The sequence below is a fragment of the Falco rusticolus genome, chromosome 1 (assembly GCF_015220075.1).
Source record: "Falco rusticolus isolate bFalRus1 chromosome 1, bFalRus1.pri, whole genome shotgun sequence".
NCBI classification, from domain to species: domain Eukaryota; kingdom Metazoa; phylum Chordata; class Aves; order Falconiformes; family Falconidae; genus Falco; species Falco rusticolus.
In genome coordinates, this window is record NC_051187.1 from 34,116,352 (window position 1) to 34,143,564 (window position 27,213).

A 27,213-nucleotide genomic window follows, 5' to 3' on the forward strand; every position below is an offset into this window, starting at 1 on the left:
GGGGTGCAGGCACATGAGGCACAGGGAAAGCAGGAGACAGGGAGCTGTAGGTCCTGCACCCAGGGCAGGTGTTTCATTGCCATCACACTCCCCACGTCCTCTACCACTTGCTCAGGCGCAGGATGAGGGTCTCCCTGTCGCGAGGTCTGTAGTCAGCGATGCCTGCAGAGAAGAACAGCAGCCCCAGGTGGGAGTGCAGCCATGGGGGCTGCTTAGGACCTCCACCGTCCCCCTGGGACCCCCACCTGACACTCACCCATCTGCAGGCTGGTGCTGGGGGCGGTGAGGAGCTGCCAGTAGCTCTGCTTCTGCTGCTGGGCCTCCAGCCCCAGCACCCTGCTCAGAAAGGGGCCCAGGGGGGTGTCCCGGGTGTCAAACCTGGTGGGTGGGAGAGGGGGGTGAGGGTCTGGCCCCAGCGCTGCTGACACTGGGGCAGCTCTGCTGCCAAGGGAGCCAGGCAGCGGGGATCAGGGTGAGCCCATGGCACAGGTGCAGGGCACGTGGCCACCCTGGGTGTGACACCCAGGGACCCCAGAGGATGCTCATGCATGGCGACATACGTGAAGTTGGAGGGTCCCTGCACAGCAGCTGCCGTAAGCACGTCCAGGAGGGAGGCACTGGCGGGCACAGACACTGGCTGGTCATAGAGCCGGTGCTGGGAACACCGCAGCTCGGGGCACTCCACCACCAGCTGCACAGTCTTGTTCCCTGGCCTCTCCGGCAGCGGTTCAGGGCTGATGGGCATCAGCGTGTCTGCAAGAAGCCACCATGGTGGCGATGGACACAAAACCACCACTGTGACGGCATCTGCACTAACCCCATCCCAGCTTTCCCCCATCTCCCCACGCCACCCTGGCTCCTACCCGGCTCCTCCCGGCAGCGCATGGAGGCTATGTCCAGGTAAGAGCGGCCGTACAACACCGGCAGTGCCTGGGCCATGGTGGCAGCGGTGGTGAAGGCGTCCAGGTTCTCCAGCAGCGCAGCCATGGCCCGGCCATACGCTGGCTGCGTCTGGCACATGCTGGTGGCGATGAAGACCTGGGAGCCGGAGGGAGGAAGGTGGCAGGGCAGCAGCCCAAGGAGGGAGGTGTGCTGGGTCCCTGTGGGCACCGTGCTGCTGCTGCTGAGCACCACCTGCCTGCGCACCCTCTGCCCTGGGGCAGCTGCCTCTGCCCAGGCACCCACATCCGCAGCCACGCTCACGCCTACACCCAGCGTGCTCCTTTGCTCATGCCTGCACCGATGTCCGCACCGGAGCATGCACCCAGTCCTGCACGCACCAGTGTCCCAAACCTCCGCCTGTGCCTGCACCCATGCCCCACCCTGGAGGCCCCCTGCAGATGACACCCACCTGCATGGCCCAGGGGGTGCTGTAGACATTGCCAATGAAGCCATCCTGGCCCTGCGCCTCAACCATCCTCCTCCTCACCCTGCGTGTGGCCGCCCGCAGCTCTGCCGCCAGCCTGGTCCCCACCAGCCGCTGCTGCTCCAGGCAGGTGAAGGCCAGTGCCACCACTGCCTCCGTGTCTGCAGGGACATGGTGTCATCCTGGCTGCTGTGCACTTGCCCTGGGCGCCACCGTCCCACCTGTCCCCAGGGACCCTTACCCACAGCGCTGCCGCTGCTGTGCCTGAATCTGCTGTGGTGCTCAGCTGCCAGGAGCCGACGGATCACCTCTTCCCGCACCCGCTTGCGGTGGACGCACAGTGCCAGCACGCCCAGGCTGTACTGGTAGTAACTGGTGAGGGGGTGGCCGTGGTGCCGGGAGCCTGGAGACATGGTGTCATGTCACCAGAGTGAGCTGGTGGCCCCATGGCTGAACATGCTGGTGCCCAGGTGGGTGCTCACCACGGTAGCCCTGTGGGGATGCTCTCACCTGCCCAGTCCTCCTCCAGGTAGTATTTCAGCCATGTCACCAGTGAGCGCAGAGGACCAGGCTCCAATGCGGGACAAGTGGCCTGCAGCCCCAGCAGGTACAGTGCCAGCCGCCCCGTCTCCGGCCACTCTGCCTCAGTGCTCCTGCAAGCCACTGCATCAGCTTCCGCCAGCAGCCAGAGCCCCCCGACCATGCTGGGGGGCTGTCACCCTGCTGGTGGAGGGGACTGTCCCCATGGGACAGATGCACGTACATGCTGTGCTCAGCAGCCGCAGCATCCTGCTGGGGGTGGCTGTGGGGTGCAGCGTGGGGCCGCCCAGCTGCCTGCACACTCCTGTGGGAACTCAGCATCAGTGGGCCACTGGGGCAGCATGGGTGGACAGAGGACACCCCCCAGAGGCACACGGCAGGGAGCCGGTGACCCCTTGGGACCTACCTGCCATAGTGGCGCTGGAAGGTGTCCCGCAGCTGTGCCAGGTACTGCTCCTCCCTGCGCAGGTTGTGGACACGGGCCAGGCGAAGGGCCAGATAGACACTGGGGTCAGGGTCCCGCGTCGGGTCCGCCACCAGCCCCAGCAGCTGGGCACTCAGTGCCTGCACCACTGCCGCCTTTCCCGGGGCTTCTACCCGCCAAGGCCCCAGGGAGAGGGATCAGAGGGTGAGGGGTGGGCAGGAGGGGGCCAAGCCCACCCCAAGCACCAGCCCCATACCATCTGCAGCCCCCAGTACCAGTTGCATGGGGCCAAGGTTGTGATGGACACCCAGCATCCCAACCCTGCTGCGCTCCCCATGCCTTCTACATCCCTTCAAGTCCCAAAACCTCAAGTCCCCCCAACTCCAAAAACATGGAAGAAACAAGAAACATGACATGGAATGGAAGCGTGGAGAATCCAAAGCCCTGGCATGGCCACCCTCCACCATGCCCATAGGGCTGGCAAGGTGCTGGGGTCGTACCACTAACCCCAGGGACCCTGCAGGACCTAGGGGGGCTGCAGGCATCAGAGCAGGGAAAGTGGGCTTTGGGAAGGGGGTACAGGAATAAGGCTCAACCCTGGCAGCCACTGGGGAGAGCGCTGCCCTGGAAAACTCACTGGAGGGGTTTCACAAGGCCAACACCCTCACTTGTGTGTGAGGGCATGGGGCTGGAATACAGGATGGTGCTCATCCCCCCCAGCCCTGCCCTGGTGGACCCCCCTCCACTGCCACAGCCAGCTCAGGGACCCGCTCTGGGCTCTGTCCTGCATGGGCGAGACCCCCAGCTCCAGCGGGGTCCCCAGGCAGGAGGCAGGGGTCCAGGGCCACAGGTGGTGGCTGGCTGCTGTACTCACCGCAGAGCTGGGCAGGCAGGACCGCAGCCTGCAGCAGGATGAGAAGCAGCCACATGCCAGAGCGAGGGAATGGGTGCCACAGCACAGCACGACTGGCAGCCCGGCAGAGGCAGGCGGAGCCCAGCTGAGCAAGACAGGACACCGCTGGGGACGGGAAGGTGTCACAAGATGCTGTTTCCGCACACTGGGGCCAAGTCAGCATAAAACGGGAAAGGACTTTGGCTGCAGACAAAGCAAAGGGAAGCAGAGCCGACCCACGCCAGGGCAGAGATAAAGTTCTCACGGCCGCTTTTCCCTCTCAGCTCCCTGACCTGGCACAAACCATGCAAGCACCAAGGTCTCCCTGCCCTCCACACCATGGGCAGGGCAGCAAGACCCAAACTGCCAGTGTTCAGGTCAAAATCACTGGTCAAAGTTAACCCAAAAAAAGAAAGGGGATGAAAACCCCCAAAACCCTGCACCCTCCATCGCTGTAACCTTTGAAACCAGTAACTACTCGCCTGGAACTGGGTTTTTATTGAAGAGGAGAATGAGGATTAATCAGTCCAACTCAGCCGATGAGTGGGTATTGGGGTGCTGAACCCCAAAAGGTAAATCCCCACAGCCTACAGGAGTCCTGGGGTGCTGCTGGGGCTCAGGCCTCTGCCTGCCGAGGGACACCTGAGCTCAGAAGCAGGTGACAGGCTGTGGGGACTCCCTCCTGCCCCCCACAAAACCCCTGCACCTAGCAGCAGCTGAGGACTGGGCTCCCAGTCTCCATCACCGTCCTGGGATATGGCAGGGATCTGCACCGGGATCAGCCAGGGCATGGCCATGGGTGCCCCACCAGCGATGCTGGGCAGAGGAGACCTGTCCCCTCCTGCTACTGAGGTCAGCTGCTCTCTCAAGGGTACTGGGGATGGCTGAGGGCTGCAGGAGGGCACATAGCACCGATCAGCACCCACAGGCACCACCGGGTTCACGAAGCACCCAGAGACAGCAGCACACACTACCCTGCTGGCTGCAACCCCAGAGGCAGTCCAAGTCCCCCCTCAGGGACCACAGGTCAGGTCCAAGTTCACGTTACCCGCAGCCCCACATGACATCAGACAAACCCACATCCCACCCTCGGGGTCAGGCTGGAAATTAATGACCACAAAACCTCCCGGGGTCACCCCAGCTCAGGGACAGGCACCCTGAACGCCCAGCTTGCCAATACTAACACCACAGCACCGGGGGCCCTCGGCTGGCTGGGACAGCCAAATCCCTTCGTGTGGACCCCCTGCCCTCCGGGAGATGCGCTGGTACCCGGGGACTCGCTGTGCAGGGACAGGGGGTCCGGCGGCCTCTGAGGCAAGGGAGAGGCTAGGGAGAAAGGTGCGGGCCAGGGGCCTCCAGAGCCTGGGTTGAGTGGGGCCGAGACAGCCAGGCCTTCCCCCAGAAGCCATCCGCGCTCGCCCCTCAGCTAGGCCCTAGAGAACGGGGTCCCCCAGCGACTGCACCCCGTGCACCGGAGCGCGGCCTGCCGCGGCCTAAGGGCCGCCTCCCGCTGGCCAGCGCCGGCCAGCAGCGACCCGCCAGCCCACTGGCCCTGCGGGTGACCAGGACCCCCCCAGCATCCCGTCCTCGCGGGTGGCCGGGCCGGGCCGGACCCTGCCGCCGCCGCTCCCCGCAGCACCCCCGCCGCGCCGCTGGGCCCCCCACCCCGCTGCATCCCGGCATGCCCCGCGCCGCCCCGCAATATCCCAGCGCGCTCCGCGCCGAAGGACCCCTCCCGCCAGGCCGGGCGGGCTGCCCGCGGCGCGCCTGACCAAGCCCGGCCCCGCCGCGCTGCCCGCGCTGCCCGCCCTGCCCGCATGAGCGGGGCGGGGCGGCTGGGGCGGGCGCGGGCCGCGGGCGCAGGCAGCACCGGGGCAGCCCGGGGGCCTACGGCGCCGGGAGCACGCGGGCGGCGGCGGCGGCGGGGCCATGGGTGGGCTGGAGAAGAAGAAGGTACCGCGGCATTCCTATCCCTGTCCCTGTCCCTCCGCTCGGCGGCCACGCTAACGCTTCCTGGCGCCCGTGCCCGCCTCTAGCCGGTGCCTCCCTGCATCGTGCCGCTCCCCCCCCCCCCCGGTACCGGTGCCATCCCCGATCTCCATCCCCGGTGCCAGCCCATTCGTGCCGTGACACCCGGTGCCCGGTCTCCACCACCCCCCTAGCTGGCCCCCCACCTCCGATACCGGTGCCCGCCTCTGTCTCCCCCCCGGTACCGGTGCCACACACACACACACCCCGGTGCCCGTGCCCATCCGTGCCGTGACACTGCGCCCGGTCTCCCCCCCTCCCCCCTCCGCCCTCAGCGGGCCCTACCCGGTGGCCCCTTTCAGCCCCCTGCCGCCGGTTCTCGTTTATCCTCCCTCTCCGGGCACCCCGGTGGCTCCGGGGCTGCCCCTCCCGCCCCACTCCCGATGGGGGCCCCGCCCCATGCTGACCCCCCCGACCCCCCCTCTCTCCCCAGTACGAGCGGGGAGCCGCCACCAACTACATCACCCGCAACCGGGCGCGGAAGAAGCTGCAGCTGAGCCTGCCCGACTTCAGGTGCGCCCGCCGCTGAGCCCGGGACCCCCGGGACCCCCCCGGACCCTGCCCGGGCACCAGCAGGAGATGGAGCCCATGGTGGGAGCATGGGGTGCCCCTTTCCCTGGGCAGTGTGGTGGTGTATTCTGCGTGGCCGGGGGGTTTCAGGCTGCTGAGTGTTTTGGGGGTTTCCCCCCACGAGGGGTGGCAGCGCGGGGAGGGGGGGAGGGGCCCCAGGGCCCTGTGTCTCATCCTTGTGGCCGTGCCCAGGCGTCTCTGCATCCTGAAGGGGATTTACCCCCACGAGCCCAAGCACAAGAAGAAGGTGAACAAAGGCTCCACGGCACCCAGGACCTTCTACCTCCTCAAGGATATCAAATTCCTCCTTCACGAGCCCATCGTCAACAAATTCCGGGAGTATAAGGTAATTGTCTTGCACGAGACCCCGGGGTGGTGCCTGAGGGGCTGCTCAGGGCTTGTCCTCTCCTGCAGAGCCCCCAGCCTCCCCCTCTCCCCCCAGGTTTTCGTGCGGAAGCTCCGGAAGGCGTACGGGAAGAGCGAGTGGAGCACCGTAGACCGGCTGAGGGACAACAAGCCCAGCTACAAGCTTGACCACATCGTGAAGGAGAGGTGAGCCACTGGCCAAGTCCGAGCAGAGCCATCCTCTTTTGGGAGGAGCTTTCCCTGCAGCTGCCTGGACCTGTGGAGCCTTCACCATGTCTGTCCCTCTTTAGGAATCCACCTCCTATATATCATCTGGGGTTTTTTGTGGAAACCAGCATTTCTGGGCTGGAGAAGACTGTAGTGTGCTGCACGCTGGCTGTAGCAAAGCATGAGTGAGGAGGGCGTGCCTGGCTGTCCTAGGTGGCTCCAGGAAGATGCTGAGAGCTCTCCTCTCCCTGAGCAGTGTTTTCCTTGGAGGGAGGGCTGGTAGAGGGTGCATTGTGCCAACAGGGTTGTTGAACTTGGTGGCAGTGAGAGAGGAGAGGACTCAGGATAGAGGGAACCTACTCTGGCAGGTCTCTCTTCCGTGTCCCAGTGGTGCCTGGGACCTTGGGTGCAGAGAGGGAAAGGAGAAACAGCACTGAGAGACAGATGCTGCCCTGACGAGCTCTGTGCTCGGGAGGGAGCGCTGGGCACCTGGCAGCTGCACCACTGCTCGAGCTGTGGGGCCGCGCTGTCTCCCTCCAAATGCGACGTTTAAGTCCTGCAGTTTTCATTTGGGCCTCATCTGTCTGGCCGAGGAGGGCCACGTCCCGGTGTGCTGCGCCACAGGCACGCTTGTCTCCGTGGGTCCAGGCAGGGATTCCCCCATGGGTCAGTGTAGCAGGTGCCCTAAACGCTGTTTACACTCTCCCTGTAATCAGGGGTGTTGCCATCCCCTCAGCCAGGGCGCTTCCTGGCTCCCTGAAGAGCCCTGAGCCCCGGGAGCTGTGTGGCTGCAGGCTTCTCCCTGCCCAGGAGGGACACCCTGTCCCTGTGGGTCACCAGCTTTGGTGGGATGCGTGGCAGATGGATGTTCCATGGTGCTGGTTCCTTTCTCGTGCAAGGTCTCTGCCAGGCCCAGCAGCTTCTAGAATCATAGGATGGTTTGGGTTGGAAGGGACCTTAAATTTCATCTAGTTCCAACCCCTTGCCCTGGGCAGGGACACCTTCCATTAGACCATGTTTCTCCAAGCCCTGTCCGGCCTGGCCTTGAACTCTTCCAGGGACGGGGCATCCACAGCTTCCCTGGGCATCCTGTGCCAGCAGCTCACCACCCTCACAGTGAAGAATTTCTTCCTAATATCTAACCTAAATCTACCCTCTACCCTCTCTTCTTTTGGTGGCCACTGGGGCTGGGTGTGATTCCCCCTTCTTCTGCCCGTGCGCAGGTACCCAACTTTCATAGACGCGCTGCGGGACCTGGACGATGCTCTCTCCATGTGCTTCCTCTTCTCTACCTTCCCGCGGACGGGCAAGTGCCATGTCCAGACCATCCAGCTCTGTCGACGCCTGGCTGTGGAATTCCTTAACTACGTCATTGCCTCCCGCTCCCTGCGGAAGGTGGGCACTGCAGGGGAGGATGGGGCCAAGAACCTCCCTGCCCCAGGGGGGCTGTGGAGACAGGGGCATGGGACTTGTGCCAGCTGTGCTGGCAGCTTCAGACTGGGAACAAGTCCTACCGGGCTGTCTGTGACGCTTCCCTGATGAACCTGCTGACAGTGGAAGGGCTAACGAGGGCAGGGGCAGGGAAACACCCATGGCCTTCCCCCCCTGAGCTTTCACTCTGTTCCCTGCCAGGTCTTCCTCTCCATCAAGGGCATCTACTACCAGGCTGAGGTGCTGGGGCAGCCCATCACCTGGATCACCCCTTACACCTTCTCCCACGATGTGAGTACCCACCAGGAGCATGGCAGGATCCATGCAGGCTGTGTGCTGCTGCTGCCTCGCTGCTCCCTTTCCTGTGGCTGGGGAAGAGTTGAGAGACTGTCCTGTGGCTCTCATGCTGCAGACAAAGCCTGTGGTGACCGCAGGGCCAACTCAGGAGGCATGCGGGGCCACAGCCCTCTTCTAACCCCCAGGATGGCTGTACCTGTGTCCCCTGTGGCTGGCTGTACCAGTCTCCCCAGTTCCTTATTTCCGTTTGTCAATTATTAAAATGTGCCTCAATCAGCAATTAAAGATTAACCGGCAGGAATGAGGCTGGTGGCACTTAGGGAAGAGCCGAGTCAGACCCCACACCCTCTGCCAGGGTGGTTCTGCTGCAGCCCCTGTGCAGTCCGGGCAGGTGGAAGGGTGAGGGAAGAGCTGTGGGTGCTACTGTGCCAGGACAGCCGCGTGGCTGTGCCGCACCTTGCCACGATCCTCGGCAGGCAGGAGGTTGCCATCCCAGCAGTGCCCTCTTGTTTCACTCCCAGGCTTTCCAGGGCTTGGCACAGTTGGGTTGGGGCTTTCCAGCTTTGTGGCCTTTGGTATGGCCCATGCTGGGGCCTACCTCCCCAGCTCATCCCCGCAGCATCTCTGCCAGCCCATGTCCTTCCCAGCCAGCGTTACTTCTCACTGCCTTGAGTCCTGGCTGTTGTGAGGTTGGCTGGGTCCCTGCTGGGTTTGGCTCTTTGTCCTGCTCTTCTCCAGCTTTGCTGTGGCCTCCACTCCTCACCCGGAGGAGCAAAGTCCCTGGACCAAGCCACCAAGGGACCATCCACGATGGGATGAGGTGCTCCATCTGTCCAAGCAGGTCCCTTCATGGAGGGGTGGCAGCAGGGCCCCATGTAGCAGCCTGGAGAGCTCTCCCTGCCCAGGGTCTGGCAGTGGTCATGGATCTCCAGAACCTGCTGTGAAGGCGACAGGATCCTCCTGCCTGTGCCGATGGCATGGGCCTCTGTCCCTGCAGATGGGATTCTGGTCCTTTGTCCTTGTGTCCTCAACCTTTCCATGTGCCTGCAGCACCCCACAGATGTGGATTACCGTGTGATGGCCACCTTCACCGAGTTTTACACCACCCTGCTGGGCTTCGTCAACTTTCGCCTCTACCACTCCCTCAACCTGCTCTACCCCCCCCAAGGTGAGGCCACCGCCTGCCCTGGGGATGCGCTGTGCTGGCCCGAGCCAGGTGGCACCACCTGATGTGGGTGGTGGGAAGTGAGCTCATGTTGGAGAGTTGGTGTGGTGGATGGGGGGATGTTTGAGGACTCTGGGTTTGGGAACTGCCTCCCTACATGTCTTGTTTCTGCCTAGATTGATGGCCAGGCTGATGAGCTGAAGCCTGTGGAGGGCAAAGAGTACGCCATGGATTCAGAGAGCTACCTGGAGGTGAGGGACGCTGCCATCACTATGGTCCATGGGAGAACCCTGTGTGGTCTTGTCCTGACTGCAGACCTCCTCCTGGCATGGGGCACTGTGTGAGGACCAAGGGGCAGAGCCAGATCCCTGTGTGGTGGAAGGGGCTCCTCCAGAACTCCTTGTCTCTGTAGACTAGCCAAGGGAGGAGCTGTGCTTGGCCTTGGGAGCCACTGGCCTCCCCCCTGCATGGCAGGGAACCCTCTGAAAGCCCCGTGCTGGGGCCTGCAGTGTGAGACAGTACATGGAGGAAGGCTGTCTGGTCCTAGGTTGTGTGACCTGTTGCTCTGAGAAGTTGCCTTCCTCCAGGAGGATGCCCTTTGTCCCATCCCCAAATTACTGGCTGGGCGTGACACCTTCTTGGTCTCCTCCCACTGCAGAAACTGTCGGCTCTGAGCGCCAGCCTGGCCCGTGTGGTGGCACCGACCCACGAGGACGAGGTGGAGATGGATGAGTTCCCAGTGGAGGGGGTAAGAGCCTGGGGGGGGAGCTCAGCCCTGCCCTTGGGTGATGCTGTGTGCAGTATGTCTGGTGCCCAGGCAAAGGCTGGCAGGGCCTGGTGTGGTGTTGGGAGGGACTGGCAGGAGGGTGGAGACAGCATCTGAGAGCCCCCTTGCAGAGAGGGGCTTGGCAGGGGCTGTTTTTGGGGAGGAGGCTGAATGCTTTGTTCTGAGCAGGAGACTGCAGAGCAGATGGATGCGAAAAAGAAGGAACAGGAGGCCCTGGAGAAGCACAAAAAGCTGTTTGAGGGGCTGCGCTTCTTCCTCAACAGGGAGGTACCTCGCGAGCCACTGGCCTTCATCATCCGGTACGTGGTGGGTGGCACCTCAGCAGCCGTGCTACACCATGATTGCCTCCCCAGCCTTTCTGTAAGGACTTTTGAGGCCAGTCTGCCTGACATCCCACAGGCGAGGTGACCCTGAGGGCCCCTCCTGCCTGCCTGACTCCTCGGTGGGTTTTGCTGGCAGGTGCTTTGGTGGCCAGGTCTCCTGGGACAAGTCCCTGTGCATTGGTGCCACCTATGACGTGAGCGACCCCTCCATCACCCACCAGATTGTTGACCGGCCCCAGGTGCAGCAGCAGGTTGTTGGCAGGTGAGTAAGGCGCATGGCCTGTCCCCACAGAGTGTCCCTGGCCATCTCAGAGCTGTCCCACGCTGTGTCTGCTCCCTTGCAGCCCCATGGGCTCCAGAGCCTGCGGTGGGAGGGAAGAGTCTGAGCCTGCGTCCCTCTGCCCCACAGGTACTACCTGCAGCCTCAGTGGGTCTTCGACTCCGTCAATGCCAAGCTGTGCCTCCCTGTGGCCGACTATTTCCCTGGCGTGCAGCTGCCCCCGCACCTCTCGCCCTTCGTGACGGAGCAGGAAGGAGACTACATCCCTCCTGAGAAGCTGAAGCTGCTGGCTATGCAGAGGGGCGAGAACCCAGGTGAGGGGAGGCTCCCAGGTCAGAGGAGTTGAGGAGCCGGGCAGCGTTGCTGCCTCAGCAGGGCTGTACCTGCTCTGGAGCCGGCGACTGCTCTCCTGTTGGTAACGGTGGGTCTCTCTGTAGATGGAGAGAGTGAGGAGGAGGAGGAAGAGGAGGAAGAGGAGGGTGACAATGACAAAGAAGAGGAGGAGGAGGAAGATGAGTCTGAAAAGGAAGAGGAGATGAAATTAAAGAAGATGGAAGAGCAGAAGACTCAGAGCAACAAGGTACGGTGCCAGCAGCGGGGTGGGAGCCCCAGGACGAGGCAGCTGTGGTGAGCTCTGTCTCTGCTGGGGCTTTGCTTGCTGCAGGGTGTCCTGGCCCGCTCCCTGCTCTGGGACTGCTGGGGCTGTGCTGCTCCTGTGGCAGCCACCACACCTCTGGGTCCTGGACCTGTGTCCATGAGCTGCAGCTCCCATTCACGCTCAGGACCTGCTGCCTGGTCTGGAGAGTGCTGTGGCTCTTCTGTGGCCCCCAGTGAATGTGTGGAAGCATCTCTCCCTGGGAAGGGTGGTGGGTTCCCAGTGTCTGGGGTCCTGAGCTCTCCAGCTCCCTGCAGGCGCTTCCCGTGAAAGTGACCGCTGGCAAGCTGCGGCTGGAGGACAAGCAACGCCTGGAGCAGGAGCAGCAAAGTGAGGAGAAGCGTCTGGCCATCATGATGATGAAGAAAAGGGAGAAATACCTCTACAAGAAGATCATGTTTGGCAAGAAGCGCAAAGTCCGAGAGGTACGAGCGTAGGGCTGCTGTGGGCAAGGACCCTTGCCTGCATCCCGGTGCTAGCTCTCACCAGTCAGCTTGCAGCTACAGGTCATCAACACGGGGTCTGTCCTCACCTCAGGGGAGAGGGAGCAGCTTCTGCTTCTGACACTACCAGCTTTGGGCTGCCTCTGCTCCTCTCTGTACCTGGTGAGGGCACTGAGCAAAGGTGGGCAAGGGTGAGGCCCTGCCAGCCTCTTCCCCGGTGTCACCAGGCTGCGGTCTCGATCCTGGCAGGGCAGAGCCCCTTCTGCTCCCTTGAGGCTGTGGCTTGTGCTCAAAGTGGAGCTGCTGCTCCTCTCTGCCCTGTGCCTGACCTGGGTGCCCGCAGCAGACGGAGCCTCCCATCTCTGCCACGTACAGCAGGAGGGTTTGGCGGGGCTGGGGGCAGAGCAGCCCGTGGTGTCTGCAGACCGGTCTGACTGTGGGTCTCGGGGATTTCTCTACAGGCCAACAAACTCGCTGCAAAGAGGAAAGCCCACGACACTGCCGTTAAAGAGGAGAAAAAGAAGAGCAAGAAGGCACGACGAGCGTGACTGGGCCCTGGGGTTTCCTGAGGGGGCTGTCTGTCTGGCTGCACCCTGTGGACACCACTGCATTTGGGTCAAAACCCTTCAGCTTTGCTTTTGAGACAGAAATGCTAAATGAAAACATTTCCCATCTGTAAATACACCTCCCACTGTGCCTTTCCCAGGGCTCCCTCAGCTCCCCTGCGCTGGTGTTGCTGCCCACCCCTGCCAGGGCTGCAGGATTAGTGTTGCAAGGACTGTCCTCTTCACGCTGGTGCCACCTCTGCTTCCTGACCTGCAGGGGTGGCGGGTGAGGAAGAAGAGGTCAGGGAGAGCTCTGGGCTCTTGCAGGTCCCTCTGGGATTGTTCCTTTTGAATTTGCTGAGCCCCCATGGCAGAGCAGCTCTCCAGGGCTGCCTGGCATGGCAGGGTGTTGTGGTGTGTTTTGGAGGCTCTGCACAAAGAGTGGGGCTTTGCCCCAGCTTTGGCAGAGAGGAGTCTGCAGCAGAGGAGAGCCCATCCTCTGCTCAGCCTGGAGCTACCCTACAGCATCCTCATGGTAGGCCGTACTTCTCTTGTATTTTTATTTGTAATTAAAGAAGGTGATGCTTTCCCAGTGGTGTGTGTTGTTTGTTACCTCCTGGCCGTGGCGTGGTGGCACAGCTGCACTCTGCCTGGTCCTGGGCATGGCAGAGGAGGCACAGATCTGTCCATCCAAGATACATGTGGGGCTGGAGTTGGCTCCTCATCCTGTGCCACATGAGTACGTACATCTAGGAGATGGAGCAGAAGGTACAGAGTATGGTTTCTGCTCCAGGTGCCACAGTCTGTGAGCACTGTCACTGTTACTTTGCTCCTTGTCACCTTTGCCAGTCCTTGTTCCCAGCAGCAGGTCTTGGTAAGGTCTGCTCCATCCTGGCTGGGTGCTGAGAGCCAACTCACTTTGTTCAACCAGAGGGAAGTGCAAAGCCCTGCTACTGGGGAGGAGCAGCACCAGGACATGGTGGGGCCATGGGAAGCAGCGCTGTAGAAGAGGACCTGGAGGTCCAGCCAGGCACCAACTGGACCATGTGCCATCAACGTGCCCTTGGAGCAAAGAAGGCTAATCAAGCTGCTTGAGAAGTGTTGGAGGAGGTTGAGGGAGATGATCCTGCCCCTTGGTGTTGGTGAGGCCACTCATGGAATGCTGTGTCCAGCAATGGGCTTCCCAGCGCAAGAGAGGCATGGACACGCTGGAGCATATCCAGTGAAGGGTCACCAAGATGATGGAGGGATGGGAGCATCTCTCCTAGGAGGACAGGCTGCGAGAGTTGGGACTGGAAAAGTTCAGGTTCAGGGGGATCTTATCAATGGGTATAGATACCTGAGGGAAGGGTGTGAAGGTAGAGGCAGGTTCTTCTCGGTGGTGTCCAGTGCCAGGACGTGAGGCAATGGCACAAGCTGAAACCCAGGAAGTTCTTCAGAACATCAAGAAACGCTTCTTCACCGTAAGGGTGACCAAGCAGTGGCACAAGGTTGCTCAGAGCAGCAGTGGAGTCTCTGTCCATGGAGACATCGTGACCAGGCAGGTTGAACCAGCTGGCCCTCAGAGGTGCCCCCAGCCCCACTGCTTGCAAAGGGCCAAGGCAAAGGTCTTTTGGGGCTCACTATCCCTCCCCCACCTTCCTGCAGCAAGCGGCCAGAATAGCAGTTTTGGGGGTGAAGGAGAGATTATTTTGGGGCTCTTGGCTGAGATAAAGCAACACACGGAGAAAGCAGGGCTGCCACAGCCGATGCCGGGGCATCAACCCCCTGGTGGCACAGGGCACATCTGGAGGATTGGCAGCCCTGGAATCAGTGCTGTTCCCCCCCTTTCCCCTAAATCCTGGGGACTTTTCTCCCAAAACAGCCACCCACACACATTTCCTCGCCGGGGCCTACACACGGCCCTGGGGCCTCCTCATGGCTGCCCTCCCAGGCACAGGAGGGTAACACCTTTGGGCAAGATTTATGGGGGGTTTCCCCCTTTTCCAGCTCATTTCAAAGGTTGGGAAGGGGTGTCCTGCAGCGGGGTGGCTTGCTGTGGGGATCTGAGGGGTTTTGGTGGTGGCACCCTCACCTCCAGCCACGGTGAAGGCTCTGGTATCCCACAGGGATTTGTAGGGACGTCCTCGTTTGGAGCTGCGCTGAATTTGTCCCATCACATGGGGCTTTGTGGGGACACTTTGTCCCCAGTTGTGGCGAACGCTGTGCCGTCTTGTGGGGGGACACGTTGTCCCTGGCCATGGGAACGGCTGGTTATCTCATGGGGCTTTTACTGGGACACCCATGTCCACAGCTCTGGGGAAGGCTGCTGCGGCTTGTGGCTCTTTTATGGAGATTCCTTGTTCCCAGGGCCATGGAAGCAGTGTCACCTCATGGCACTTTCTGCATGGACACCGTGTCTCCAGCCGTGGCCAAGGCTGTTTGTCTCGGGATTTCATGGGGACACCCTGGTGCTCAGCTGCAGGGCAGGCTGCACCATCTCATAGGGCTTTTTGGAGGACACTGAGGTGCGGGCTGAGCCACCCCATGGCACCGCTCTGGGGACAGGTCTGGCTGCGAGCACTGCCGGCCCTGGGGGTCGGTAGCCCCCAGCAGTGAGCCAGCAACAGCACAGATGGGGAATTGTCCCTAAAAGCCCACCTTCTTTTTTTCCTTCCTTTTTCCCCCCCCCCCTTCCTTTTTTTCCCCTTCCTTTTCCCCCCCCTTCCTTTTTTTCCCCTTTCTTTACCCCCCTTTCTTTTTTTCCCCTTCCTTTTTTCCCCCCTTCCTTTTTTTTCCCCTTCCTTTTTTTCCCCCCTTCCTTTTTTTCTCCCTTCCTTTTCCCCCCCTTCCTTTTTTTCCCCCCTTCCTTTTTTCCCCCCTTCCTTTTTTCCCCCCTTCCTTTTTTTCCCCTTCCTTTTTTCCCCCCTTCCTTTTTTTTCCCCCCTTCCTTTTTTTCCCCCCCCTTCCTTTTTTTTTCCCCCCTTCCCTTTTTTTCCCCCCTTCCTTTTTTTCCCCCCTTCCTTTTTTTCCCCCCCCTTTCTTCCCCCCGCCTTCCTTTTTTGTTTCCCCCGCATTTTCTTACTTTTTTTCTCTTTCCCCTTCTTTTTTGGGTTTGTTTTTTTTTGGGGTGGTGGTGGCCCTGAGAGTCCTTTGCCTTTCTTTTTCCCCTTCCCCCTGCCCCCACCCCTGCCTTCACCTCTCGGAAAGGTGGAGGGGAGCTCCAGGGGCTGCACCCAGAGCTGGGCTCCCACCCTGGGCCAGGAGACCTTGAATGGGGCTTCCCAACCCCACTGCGCTGGGGCAGCCGATAAGGAACGGGCGGTGGGACCGGCACGCAGAGCCAGCCACAGGCAGCGGCCAGGCTGCCCGGCCAGTGACCACGAACCGGTTGTGCCACCCCAATGGCCACCAGTTCCCCCTCTTTAACCAGCACTAATGACAGCTTTTCTGCATGATACAGGTATCTGACACACGCTTGGCCAACAAGTGTCTGATGGGGCCAAGCCCTGGCCCGGACAGGGTGTGCCACCGCCTGTGCCCCCAGCCAGCCACTCGGCTCCTCATCCAGTCCCTCAGGATCCCCGGTTCCAGCGCGTGCTTCCCCAGCGGTCACAGCTTCCAGCGTGAGTGCTTTGTTTGTACCCTCAAACCCAGGGGGATTGGCTCTACCCGCTCCCAGGTGGGGGGATGGGGGTGGGGGACGCTGTGGTGGAGCTCCCCTGGCGAGGGTTTATACCCCATGGGGTGTGGGAGATGGGGTGTTGTGGCTCCCCGCCTCATTTATAGTGCAACCCAAGGCTGTGAGCATCCCTTCGTCGAGCTGCCGCATCCCGGCTGCCATGGTCCCCATCTGGCTGGAAATCCTTCAAAAGCCATCCCCCCAAAAAGGGGGAAACCTGGAATTAAGAGAGGTGCCCTGGGGAGAGGGGGGACACAGCTCCTTGCCCCCACGCCGCTGTTTCCAGGGCAAACCCAGGTAAGGGGATGAAAAGGTGAGCAGCTGTGGCAGGCAGCAGAGCCGGGGGTGTTATTTAATCTGGTGTCATGGTTATTTCTGGCAGCAGCCGTTACCCCGTGACAGATGAGTTGGGGGGGCAGGGGGAAGAGGTGGGCAATAAACACCAGGCGTGACTCCTGCCAGGGCTGGGTGCAACTGGAAATGCATCAAATGAGAGCTGGGGGCAGGCTGCATGCTTGCTGCGTGCTTGGGCATCGCAGCAGGGACGAGTCTCCTGTCCCCATCCTGGCAGCAGCCTCAGCCTCCCCCGGGGCAGGCGGGCACATCCCAGCATTGATTTTTGGGGAATGTGTGGCTGCTCTCACTTGTGCTTGTTTGTTCTCCTCTGTTTCCTGGAGGTGCCCATCCCTCTCTCCTGCTCCTGGCACGGCCGGCACGGCTTTGGACTTTAATTTTGAGGAGCCAGATGGAATCCTTCATCCAGGGCCGTGGATGCTGGGAAGAGGCATCTGTCCCAGGACAGTGGGGACATGCCAGAGGGGCCAGCAGGGAGGTGGTGGCCCTTTGTCCTTCTTGCAATGACGGAGGATATTCTGGCTTTTCTCGTCCCCCAGTGCTGGCTGGAGGTTACGCAGTTAACTCCAGGGCGAGAACCTGTCCCACCGAGGCAGGGCAGGATGCGGCAGCTGCCTGCGATGGGGCAATAGCTGGCCGCCTGGGGCTCAGCAGGGTGACCTCAAGCCCCGTGGGGGCGAGCTCTGAACCCCAAACACCTCCCTCATGGGCTCGGGGCGTGCCGGGGCTGGCTGTGGGGCGCATCACGGGTACACCAACGAGCCCTGGGGCAGCAGATGCAGGCGCAGCCACCAGCAAACGCATGGGGCTGTCACCGCCTTCAGCAGCAGAGGGATGGTTGCGAGGGCAGCAGCGAGCACCGGATCTGGGCGCACAATGGGTCCTTTTCTGCCCCAGCATGGGGTGATGCACCAGTGGAGTGCCAGAGGGGACTGAGCCCTCCCCAGGGCACCCACTTGCCCTGCTGAGCACAGCCGCATCGTGGCAGGATGGGACCCTACAGGTGGCGGCACCCTTCAGCCCCTGCAGGTAGGGTGAGCAGAGACCCCAAGTCCCAGCACAGCCAGTGGGACTGTGGAAAGGGAGAAAGGCTGGTGGCAGTGCGGTGGCTCTATGGTTATCGTGCCGAGGTAGGGAGAGCACAAATATTGCTGCCACGAAGGCTCTAAAAGCCATTTAGAGTGGGCAGAAGGATGCTGCGGGAAGGATGGAGAGGTGCTGCCAGGGTGCCTTGGTAAGCAGGCAGCCAGGCTGGGGGTGTGGGGCCGCAGTGCCCCCCACCTCGAGATGAGCTCCAGGAGGTGCCATCTGGGCCACTAGCCATCCCACCGGAGGAGGATGGTGACTGGTGAGAGCTGGAGAGGAGCTGGGTGCCACTGCTGGGGGACAGCCATCATCACCTGCTCGGCCAGCAGCACCCTGGCTCCCACCGCCGTGGGTGCTGGGGGCTGGCGGTGGCGTGGCAGTGCAGGGGAGCGGAGGGGCCGGGCACGGGGCCGGCGGTGACAATGTCCCCGTTGAGGCCGGCACTGCAGATGGAGACAAGTGGCTCCCTTGTTTGCGGCGCTGGCAGGCAGCAGGCTGAATGCCTCCTCTGTGCCGCTGGGAGTGGGTGGGGAGACGGGAGGCCCGGGGTGGCAGCGGGCACCGGAGCCTGGCCTGGCTGTCCCGGGGGAGCCGGGCAGTGCCCGGCCGCATCCCCGCATCCCTCTGCCAGTGGCTTTCATTTCTTTCTCTTTTTTTTTCCCCCCTCCCCAGGCCAGTGATACAGGGCCGGGGCCCTTGTAATGCCATAAAGACCACAACTGGTGGGGAGGCTTTGGAAAAACCAGCGTTTGTGGGGAGCTGCCTGGGATGTGCTTATTCCATGTCGGAGCAGCTTCGGTACCCCCGCCCCGTGCCACCCGCTCCCCCTGTGCCCCGGCCAGCCCAGGAGAGGAGAGTGACGGCTCGCCGAGAGCAGCTTAAGCAAAGGAAAAGGTGATGCTTGGGGTGGGGGGTGGTGGGGGGGTGGTGGTTGGGGGGCAGCTTTATGTGACAGGGTGCTGGGGGCACGTGGAGATGGGTGTTTGCACCCACGGCGGGTGTACAAGGGGCATGGGGAGGGGCTAGGAAGCACCGTGCCACCGTGAAATTTGGCGTATGGAAAAAAGAGTATGCCTGTGGGCTGGTAAGGGCAGGAGGAGCAAGCAGCAGGTGTGGTGGCTACAGGGGTTCAGCTGTAAAGGGAAAACTCAAAAGAAGGCTCAGGGATTTCCCCAGGGACTAGGGGACCTGCTGGGACAAGGGGATGGGGCTGCAGAGCCATGTGGCCCAGGCCATCCTGGGGGGTGACCCATGGCGAAATGGCCGGTGCAGCCACGTCCTCCGGCTGGGAATTTCAGCCAGCTGGCTGAGAGCTGGCACCAGGGCTGCCCTGCGGTAATGGAAGCCCCAGGAAAAACATCTTGATCCCCACGCTTCTCCAGGTGAGCTATTAATAATTAAGCCACTCATTTAAGGCAAAGTCAATAAACTGACTGGGTTGGGAGCTGTTTGCAAGAACCACCCCAGGGGAGCCAGCCAGGGTGGAGCTAAACGTCTTGGCATCCCAGCGCGTGGGGCCAGGGTGCTGTGCTGCCCCGGGGGGGTGGTGGGGTCCCCCCGAGGCTGGGAGCTGAGGGGGACATTAAAGGTGCCAGTTTATTTATCCATTTCGGCCCAGTTGGTGCCAGCACTGGCAGTACCGTGGCCCGTGCTGCAGCAGGAAGGGCAGCCTGCGAGCCGGTAGGATGCAGCTCCGCTCCCACCTGCAGCACCCACATGGGTGGGTGTCCCCTCCGGTGCTGCCCGGTTCTCACCAGTGGCTTTTCCAGCTAGTGCTGGCGCTGCGGATGGTGACCGTGGCACAATCGCAGCCACAGTGTAAGACCAAACCCTGGCTGCTCCCAGGCGTGTGAAACACTCTGGGCTTTACACTCGTGCTGCACCTTGGCGGTCAGAGCCACCTGCTCCCCGCACGGTTACACCATACATCCCCCGTATGCCTGCCGCTCCTTGCCAGCGGCTCAGAACACTGGCTGGGAAGAGGCTGGATGCGGCCGTCCCTGCCTGACCCAGCGGTCCCTACCGCAAGGCGAGGGGGGAGCACTTGGGGGAGCTTGGGTGCACTTGTGGGGTGCCACCAGGTACCCCTAGCCCATCGGCATCCCTCGGCTGCCACGCCGGGTGCCAGGACAAGCTGTGCCCAGCACCCAGCCGCAGCCTCAGGCTCCGGTTGCATTTTCCATTCATTATTCATCGAGCTGGAAATCTCAGCGGCACGAGGTGACCCGGGGGGGGGGGGGGGGGGGGGGGCTGGAGAGAGGGGGAGGCAGGCTGGAGCAGCAGCCCGGGCTCGCCATGCCCTGGGCACCCTCTGTGCTGGCCGGGTAACCTTTCTGCTTGGGGTTTAGCTTTAGAAATCCTGGGGGGGGCTTTGCTACGTGGGGGCTGGGGTGGCTGAAATGTGTCTGTGTGTAACCCACTGCTCTCCCAGCCAGGATTTAATTCCTCCGATTTATCTGCTGGTGCTAAGGGGGGGGGGGGGGAGGGCGGTGCTGCGGCAGGCATGGGGGGCTGCTGGGTTATTTTCAGGGGGTGTTATTCAGTGGGCAGCCGGGAGCACAGCCAGCCTTGGCTGAAGGATGCCTGGGAGCCAGAGCAGTGCTGGGGCAGCCGGCGCAAGCGGAAGCTCAGGGAGGTGATGCTGTTCCCACAGCCGCTAAATGGGGGTGCAGGGCTGGGGGGCTGCCCAGGGCTTTGTCCCCAGCTCAGGGGGATGCTGCCGGCCACCAGGCTCTGCTTGCAGCCCCCCAGCAGTGGGAACTGCAGTCACGGGTGACGCGTCCCCTTGTCCTGCTGCAGAGGACAAGCCTGCTGCAATGCGGTCGCTGGCGTGCCGGGGCTGCCGTTGCCCCCTGCATCCCAGGCCTGTGGCGAGTGTCATCGGCGTGTGGCTGGGCAGGTGCTGCCGGGGGCCGGGGGGGCTGCAGAGGGGGGGCAGAGCTGGGGAGGGGGCAGCCTGCAGGGTGGCGGGGCTGGGGCTGCCTGCTGCATGCGTGTGTGCATGCATGCAACTGTATGCACGTCTGCATGCATGAGCATGCATAGACATGCATGTATGTCTGTGTCCTTGTGCATACGTGGGCACATGAAGATGTATAGGTGTGTGCACGTCTGCATCCCAGTGTGTTCATGAGCGCATAGATGTGTGTGTGCTTGTGTGTCTGTGTCCTTCAGGGAGATTCATGAGTGCATACGTGTGTGTCCATGCATGCATGTGGAAGCACAAACACGCACAGACGTGTGCCCCCATGTGTACATGCATAGATGTGTGTTTGTGTCCGTGTGTGTGTGCGTGCATGCACGGGATGGACACGTGTGTGTGTGTACGTGCACATGTGCATGCATGCCTGTGTGCAATTGTGCATGCATATAGGTCTGTGTAGGTGCAATCTGGGGGGGGGGCAGCCTGCCCCAGACCCCCTTTGTCCTGTCTGTGTCAGTCTGCCCCCCCCGCCCCCAGCCAAGCACCAAAAGGTGCAGGTGCCATGGCCGGAGAGGAGCAGCGCGTCCCCTTGCAGCTGATGCAGCTGGAGGGCCAGGCATGGCTGCACTGGGTGCGTATTGCAGCATCCAATACGCCCAAAGCTGATGTAGCTCCTGGTCAGGCCTGGAGATTTTCCTGGGGAAAGGGACCCCAGCCACCCTTGGAAAGCTCCTACCCACGTGGGTGACTTTTCGGTGCAGAGGGAGCTACTGGGGCAGCCTGGCAGAGGATGCCCACTCTGCGGCTGGGCTGCCCCATGGCGCAGCTCCTTTCTTCCCCCCATTTCCAGCCCCACAGCCTCTCTGACTGCTCTTGTGTTGGGCCAGGGAGTCACTTCAGGTGGGCAAAGGGTGCGCAGGGCAGGCAGAGACTCTGCTCTTTGGCCACAAATCCATTGTGTCCTTGGCCGGGGGCACACCTGGTGCTGGCTTGCCTCTCTCCCAGCAGTGCCAGCACCAAAAATCCTGGTGAGATGCTTTCCAGGACCTTCCATGCCCATGAGATGCCCTTGTGCTTTATTCGCTCGTGATGTGAGTCACACAGTCTCCCTGGTCCCTGCTTCCCTGTGCTAATGGCTCTTCTCTCTGCTGGCCACAGGTGACCAGGATGCTGCACCATGGGAAGCACTGGAGGTCTATGTGCAAGGGGCTTGTCCTGGGGACCCTCCTGACCAGCTTCATGCTGCTGCTCTACTCCTACGCCATTCCCCCGCTGCAAGTCAGCGTGACAGAGTGAGTGTGGGGTCCCCACATGTCCCCCCTGGCAGCTTGGCCACTCTGTTTCGCACCAGGCGCCCCCAACTGGAGACAGACTTGGGTCTTTCCAGGCTCTGGTGGCTCCACACAGAAATGTCCCCTTGCTACAGCCTCCTGTTGGAGACTGCACCCTGTCTCATGGGTGGGGGGGAAGGCGAACCCCAGTTCCCTGGGGGGCTGGGGAGGGATGCTCACCCTGAGGGGACCTGCTGCAAAACAGCAGCCAGTGCTCTGCTCCTGACTGATGGAAGGGATGAGGAGGTGCAGGAGTCCCCCTGCCCACTGCAACTTCGTGTCCCCTGGGAGAAGGAAGAGCATTACTGGAAACGTTCCCCAGCAGGCAGGAGCCACAGGACACTCTATCAAGGGCTTGTCCTTCAAGAGCTACCAGAGTGCTGCCACATGTAAGCTCTCGCCCGCAGAGATGGGCACAGGTAGGTTCAGCGCTCGCTGCTGCCCATGGCAGCGAAAGCCGGCACTCGGCAGGGCTCAGCTCCTGGCCACCCCTCTAGCATTACGTTTGTCTAAGCTTATAAACAAGATCTGCCTGCGGGTGTTTCGTAAGCTGCGTGCCAGCCTGCGCTGCTGATGGGATCATTATCAAGGATCAGCTTTTGCAACTTCATTAACAGTGTCCAAAGTCACTTGACACTGCAGCCTCTGTTCCCTGCTCCAGGCATCTCGGATAACACACAAGTTATTCTCAGTGTTCCCTGAGGGCCCACAAACTCGTCTGCAGAGCCATGCACTAGAATTATTTCCCTCTTTGCTGGGGTTCTGGATCCTCCACAACTCCTACAAGAGGTTGAGAACTTCCAGACTTGGCAAGAATGTTATCAGCTCCTGTCCATGGAGTTACAGCCACGGAGAACTTGTCTCCATGTGTGTCTTAGCATCACCTGCACCAGGGCCACCACGACTGTGTGCGTGGGGAGGGATGGCAACCCCCTACTCAGGCTGCACAGCTGCTGGTGGGGGCTGACCAATGTGAAGACCCCCATAGTGGCACATCCTCAGTGGCTGGGGTTGTCCAGGGGTGAACGAGCTTGGTTTGGTGGCTCAGAGGTGCATCTGATGCTGGAAGGCTCATATGGGTGGTGGGCTCTGCCCTGCTTGCTGGGGGGCTCCTGCTGGGTGGGTGCCCTGGTCCTGCTGGGCATGTGGCTGGGGATGAAGGGGGCTCTGCCCAAAGCTGGGCTTGTCCCTGCCAGGGAGTCTGGGTGATGCTGGGGACAAGCACCCATCCCCAGGTCCAGCACCCACCCCCAGATGCAGCTCCTTCAGGAAGGAAAATGGCCAAGCCTTCACGGTGGCTGGGCCACGCTGGCCAAGCTGCCCTCACCAGTGTCCTGTCTCTTCTCCCCACCAGGATCCCTGTCCCCTCCTCCTGCTCCTCCTACTCAGCCCCTGGCAAGTCCCCAGCAGTGGCCAACAGCACAGGCAGCCCCCCGGGATGGAGCTGCCTGCCCAAGCTGAACATCATGTTCATGAAGACGCACAAGACAGCCAGCAGCACCATCCTCAACATCCTTTTCCGCTTCGGGGAGAAGCATCGCTTGAAATTTGCCTTTCCCAACGGCCGCAACGACTTCTACTACCCCTCCTACTTTGAGCGCAGCCAGGTGCAGCACTACCGGCCAGGCGCGTGCTTCAACATCATCTGCAACCACATGCGTTTCCACTACGAGGAGGTGCGCAAGCTCCTGCCATCAGATGCCACCTTTGTGACAGTGCTGAGGGACCCTGCCTACCTCTTCGAGTCCTCTTTCCACTACTTTGGGCGCGTCATCCCCCTCACCTGGAAGCTGACGGGAGAGGACAAGCTGGCGGAGTTCCTCCGGGACCCCTGGCACTACTACGACCCCAATGGGTTCAATGCTCACTACCTCCAAAACCTCCTCTTCTTTGACTTGGGCTATGACAACAACATGAACGCCAACAGCCCACTGGTGGAGGAGCACATCCAGGAGATAGATCGCCGTTTCCACCTCGTCATGTTGCTCGAGTACTTTGATGAGTCCTTGGTGCTGCTGAAGGACCTGCTGTGCTGGCAGCTGGAGGATGTCCTCTACTTCAAACTCAACGCCCGTAAGGGCTCCACCATCTCCCGGCTGACACCTGACCTCTATGAGAAGGCCACCTCCTGGAACCTCATCGACGCCAAGCTCTACCGTTATTTTAATGCCACCTTCTGGCGTAAGGTGGAGGCCTATGGGAGGGAGCGGATGGCCAAGGACGTGGCAGAGTTGCAGAGGGAGAACGAGAAGATGAAGAGCATCTGCATCGATGGGGGACACCCCGTGGATGCCAGTGCCATTCAAGAGTCCTCTATGCAACCCTGGCAGCCGCTGGGGGAGAAGTCCATCCTGGGCTACAACTTGAAGAAGAAGATCAACAAGAAGCACCAGAAGCTGTGCCGTAAGATGCTGACACCCGAAATCCAGTACCTGACTGACCTGGGGGTCAACCTCTGGATCACCAAGCTATGGAGCTATGTGCGGGACTTCCTGAAGTGGTAGGGGACAGCAGGTGCCCCCCTCTCCCCGGGGAAGAACCAGGTGCTTTCATTTTTCTTACTCATGGTGTCTTTTGGTTGGACGTGAGCAGAACCAGCCGGAGGCTCCGGCACCCAGGGTCGGGAGGACCCTCCATCACCTTCCTGCAGAGCCCCAGCTTGGGCAGGAGCCTGGGTGGGGGCTGCCATCACCCACAGGCAAGGAGGGCAGATCCTCTGCCTCCACCCCTGCCTCTGAGGGGTCAAGGACCAGGGGCCTGGGGGTGGCTTTTTCCAGCAGTATCCACTACTACTTTCCCCACAAAAAGGCCAGAGGAGATATTCAGGAAGGACATGGCCTTGTCCCAGTGGGAGCAGGACATCCATCACTACGTCACCAGAAGCACACCGTGGGTCAGTCAGTGCAGGGAGGGATGTGCCCAGCCAGCAGTGGCGGAGGGTCCTCCTTACCTGGGGTGGGCAGAGCTGCCAGCAGGGAACCTGAAACTCGAGGGGCTCCTCAAATCACCCTGTTTCCCTTGAGCCCTGGTTTTGGGGCTGCGTGTTGGAGCCTGCTGCACCACTCCGGCATGTTCCAGCCCATGGGTGTGATGAGTGTGGCACGTTCTCAGCCCATCCACAGCCATTGGTCCATGGCAGGCTGTGACCCGGAGCCACCTGGAGCCATTTGGCACCCCAAAAGCCCCGGCATTTATCAGCGGGCTCAAGGTCACAGCAGGCAAAGGGTGTCCATGCAGCAGGTCTCCTCCCAGCCCCCCATCATCCTGGTTAGAGGGCCCCGTGGCCCTGGTCCCTACAGGGGACATTCCAGAAGGCTCACGGGGTCTGGTGAGAACTGGCACGGGGAGGAGATGGGGAGTGGAGCGGGATCCGGCAGCCACCGTCCCAGTAATGCCATCCCCCCGGCATGGGGGGGTGCTGAGGACAGAGTCTGTTCCTGCCCCATAGTGGGGACAAAACTCGGGCGTCCCAGCCGGGCTGGATGACACCGGCAATGCCGCGTCCTGCCAAGAGTGGCCCTGGCCGGGCACAAAGGTGGCACCCGCAGCTGAGCCTCCCCAGCAGCAAATGGACCCCCCCCAGCCCCCAGCCTGTGTTCTGCTCCCTTTGTAAAGACCAGAAATAAAAAAGCAGTTCTACTTTTGTAAGATAATCGTGTATTTGCCAGTTTTTAACACAAGGATGGTCCAGCCAACTCCTTCTCTGGGGGCAGGTTGGGGAGGAAGCGACACCCCCTCGCACCGACTCCTGGCACACGCGGCAGGATGCTCTGCTGGTCCCTGCTCCCCCCAGATCTGCTCTGCCTGCGGGGCGGCTCAGCAGCCCTGCAGTGTCCCAGCTCTGTGTTCCCAGAGGTGGGGAGCCCTGTCCCCCCAGGGCAGCGCTGAGGCACGAGACTCCCAGCATGAATGGGGTGCCTGGATCGGTCCTCATTGTCCCTGCAGAGCCGCCTGTGCTGCTGGGTGCTGGCTTGTGATTCCCATGGTGCACAGATGCCACCAGGAAGGTCTGCTGGTTTTGCAGGGACACCAGCACCCACGGGACAGCCATCACGGGTGACACAACCCAGTCATGCCACTGGGTCCCAGCTGTGCTGCTGGCAGGTGCACCCCATTTTCAGGGGTGGCCCTGGGACTTGCACCGGGGCTTCTTCAACCAAAGCACCAGTGGTACCGGGGTGGACATGCACCCTAATAGCCATTCTGGGGCCACCAACTCAACTGCACATGATGCTGCCCACAGACACTGGGTTGGTTGCGGGGGACACAGAGGTGCACAGGGGGCACCTGCCTGAGGTCCACAGGCATCTCCCATGACATGCTGAGCTCTCTTGCTGGGAGCAGATGCCAAATCCCACCTCAGCCACCAGTTGTCTCTGCAGATGGGGGGATGGAAAAGCCCCTTCTGAGGCAGGAGGTCGGTTGCACAGCCCACCTGTGATGACATTCCCATGGGGACGTGCTCTGTGTCCCTCTGTGCCCAGGCCACCAGGTCAACCCATGCAGAGGGGGCTGTGATGGGGTTTTGGGGACATCCAAGACAGGCAGGAGGCACAGATGGGGACTTCACCAGGTCTCTGTCCTGGCTGTGACCAAACTGCTGCCTCAACCGGGCTACCTGTGCCCCCAGGGCTGCCTGTCCTGGAGAGCAGCCAGTGCCCTGGGGTGGGGAGCAGCAGCTGTGTGCTTGCCTGGGACCAAAGGGTGGCAGGAAAGTCCTGCTGAAGTCCCCTGTCCCAGCACCCTCCTCCTATGGGTTTTTGTTCTCAATAAACGGGACCAAGCTGGGACTGTGTGTCCCCAGGCTTGTGTGGTGGCACTGGGGCTGGGGCTGCCAGCAGGACCATAATGGGACAAGGACTGTGTGATGGGATCGGCATCATGCATGGGACCATGACCGAGTGGTGGGATCAGAACCGTGGTGGGCCTAGGACTATGTATAGGACGATGAGGTGAAACCATGCCATGAGGTGGGTCAGGGACATCCATGGGAACAAGACTGAGTGGTGGGACCAGACCATGTGGTGCAACTTGGACCAAGGAAAACTGGTCGGACCAGGACCACATACAGGACCAAAACTACATGGTGGGACCAGCATCATGCATGGTGACCAGGACTAACTGGTGCATATGGGACCATGCAGTGGGACCTGGACCTTCCTCAGGGCCAAGACCCCATGCAGGACCAGACTGAGTGGTGCAACTGAGCCTGTGTGATGGAACAGGGGCTGAGCAATGGGTGCAGATCCTTGTGATGGGGCTGGGATGGCATGTAGGACCAGCCCCACACATGGGACCCTGATTGACTGCAGAGCAAATCAAGCAAATCTCCAAAAGCCGGCAGCACCAGCTGGAGCCCATTGGCACCCAGCCCTGGTCTTTAAAGGTCCCCAGGGGTTGGAGCTGAGGCTGCTGCTTGCTCAGGATGGGGCTGTGTTGGTTGGTGCTGGTGTGTGGGGCTGTGCTGGGAGTGGCAGGTGAGTGGGGCTGGGACCTCCTGGCTGTCTAGGTGCAGGAGGGTGGTGAGTGGCCCTTGGTT

The 27,213-nt window shown here is 61.5% G+C and overlaps 3 protein-coding genes across 5 annotated transcripts; 2 read left to right on the plus strand and 1 right to left on the minus strand.

Moving 5' to 3' along the window:
- Positions 1 to 43: 43 nt before the first annotated feature.
- TCN2 (transcobalamin 2) lies at positions 44 to 4,618 on the minus strand. Its single transcript, XM_037376384.1, has 10 exons — positions 3,205 to 4,618; positions 2,313 to 2,499; positions 2,130 to 2,210; positions 1,877 to 2,019; positions 1,608 to 1,769; positions 1,352 to 1,527; positions 864 to 1,038; positions 561 to 753; positions 257 to 378; positions 44 to 162 (listed from the first exon to the last, which is right to left on the minus strand). The coding sequence occupies exons 1-10, from the start codon at positions 3,257 to 3,259 to the stop codon at positions 101 to 103; spliced, it is 1,356 nt and encodes a 451-aa protein (XP_037232281.1). The 5' UTR covers positions 3,260 to 4,618; the 3' UTR covers positions 44 to 100.
- A 437-nt stretch (positions 4,619 to 5,055) lies between these two features.
- PES1 (pescadillo ribosomal biogenesis factor 1) lies at positions 5,056 to 12,911 on the plus strand. The gene is made up of 15 exons (XM_037376496.1): positions 5,056 to 5,175; positions 5,684 to 5,763; positions 6,013 to 6,166; positions 6,263 to 6,372; positions 7,617 to 7,788; positions 8,026 to 8,115; positions 9,172 to 9,294; positions 9,463 to 9,537; positions 9,945 to 10,034; positions 10,242 to 10,372; positions 10,533 to 10,658; positions 10,806 to 10,990; positions 11,114 to 11,256; positions 11,589 to 11,756; positions 12,236 to 12,911. The coding sequence occupies exons 1-15, from the start codon at positions 5,152 to 5,154 to the stop codon at positions 12,320 to 12,322; spliced, it is 1,758 nt and encodes a 585-aa protein (XP_037232393.1). The 5' UTR covers positions 5,056 to 5,151; the 3' UTR covers positions 12,323 to 12,911.
- Positions 12,912 to 17,934: 5,023 nt separating this feature from the next.
- On the plus strand, positions 17,935 to 25,324 carry GAL3ST1 (galactose-3-O-sulfotransferase 1). Of its 3 annotated transcripts, none has more exons than XM_037376703.1 (3): positions 17,935 to 18,314; positions 21,502 to 21,635; positions 23,029 to 25,324. In XM_037376703.1, exons 2-3 carry the CDS (start codon positions 21,511 to 21,513, stop codon positions 24,176 to 24,178), a joined length of 1,275 nt encoding a protein of 424 aa, XP_037232600.1. In that variant the 5' UTR covers positions 17,935 to 18,314; positions 21,502 to 21,510; the 3' UTR covers positions 24,179 to 25,324. The 3 variants fall into 3 exon arrangements, with proteins under 3 accessions (XP_037232600.1, XP_037232506.1, XP_037232687.1); XM_037376609.1 differs by lacking the exon at positions 17,935 to 18,314 and adding an exon at positions 18,472 to 19,744; XM_037376790.1 differs by lacking the exon at positions 17,935 to 18,314 and adding an exon at positions 19,934 to 20,319.
- Positions 25,325 to 27,213: the final 1,889 nt, after the last annotated feature.

Excerpts from the sequence above, each read along its gene's own strand:
- GAL3ST1 (XM_037376609.1), top strand. The coding sequence starts at position 19,409 with ATGCGGCCGTCCCTGCCTGACCCAGCGGTCCCTACCGCAAGGCGAGGG. Across the intron at positions 19,745-21,501 it reads GCACCCTCTGTGCTGGCCGG|GTGACCAGGATGCTGCACCA; the intron begins GTAACCTTTCTG and ends TGCTGGCCACAG. Across the intron at positions 21,636-23,028 it reads CTGCAAGTCAGCGTGACAGA|GATCCCTGTCCCCTCCTCCT; the intron begins GTGAGTGTGGGG and ends TCTCCCCACCAG.
- PES1 (XM_037376496.1), top strand. The coding sequence starts at position 5,152 with ATGGGTGGGCTGGAGAAGAAGAAG. Across the intron at positions 6,167-6,262 it reads ACAAATTCCGGGAGTATAAG|GTTTTCGTGCGGAAGCTCCG; the intron begins GTAATTGTCTTG and ends CTCTCCCCCCAG. Across the intron at positions 9,538-9,944 it reads ATTCAGAGAGCTACCTGGAG|AAACTGTCGGCTCTGAGCGC; the intron begins GTGAGGGACGCT and ends CTCCCACTGCAG.
- TCN2 (XM_037376384.1), bottom strand. The coding sequence starts at position 3,259 with ATGTGGCTGCTTCTCATCCTGCTGCAGGCTGCGGTCCTGCCTGCCCAG. Across the intron at positions 2,211-2,312 it reads TTCCAGCGCCACTATGGCAG|GAGTGTGCAGGCAGCTGGGC; the intron begins GTAGGTCCCAAG and ends GAGTTCCCACAG. Across the intron at positions 754-863 it reads GCGCTGCCGGGAGGAGCCGG|ACACGCTGATGCCCATCAGC; the intron begins GTAGGAGCCAGG and ends GGCTTCTTGCAG.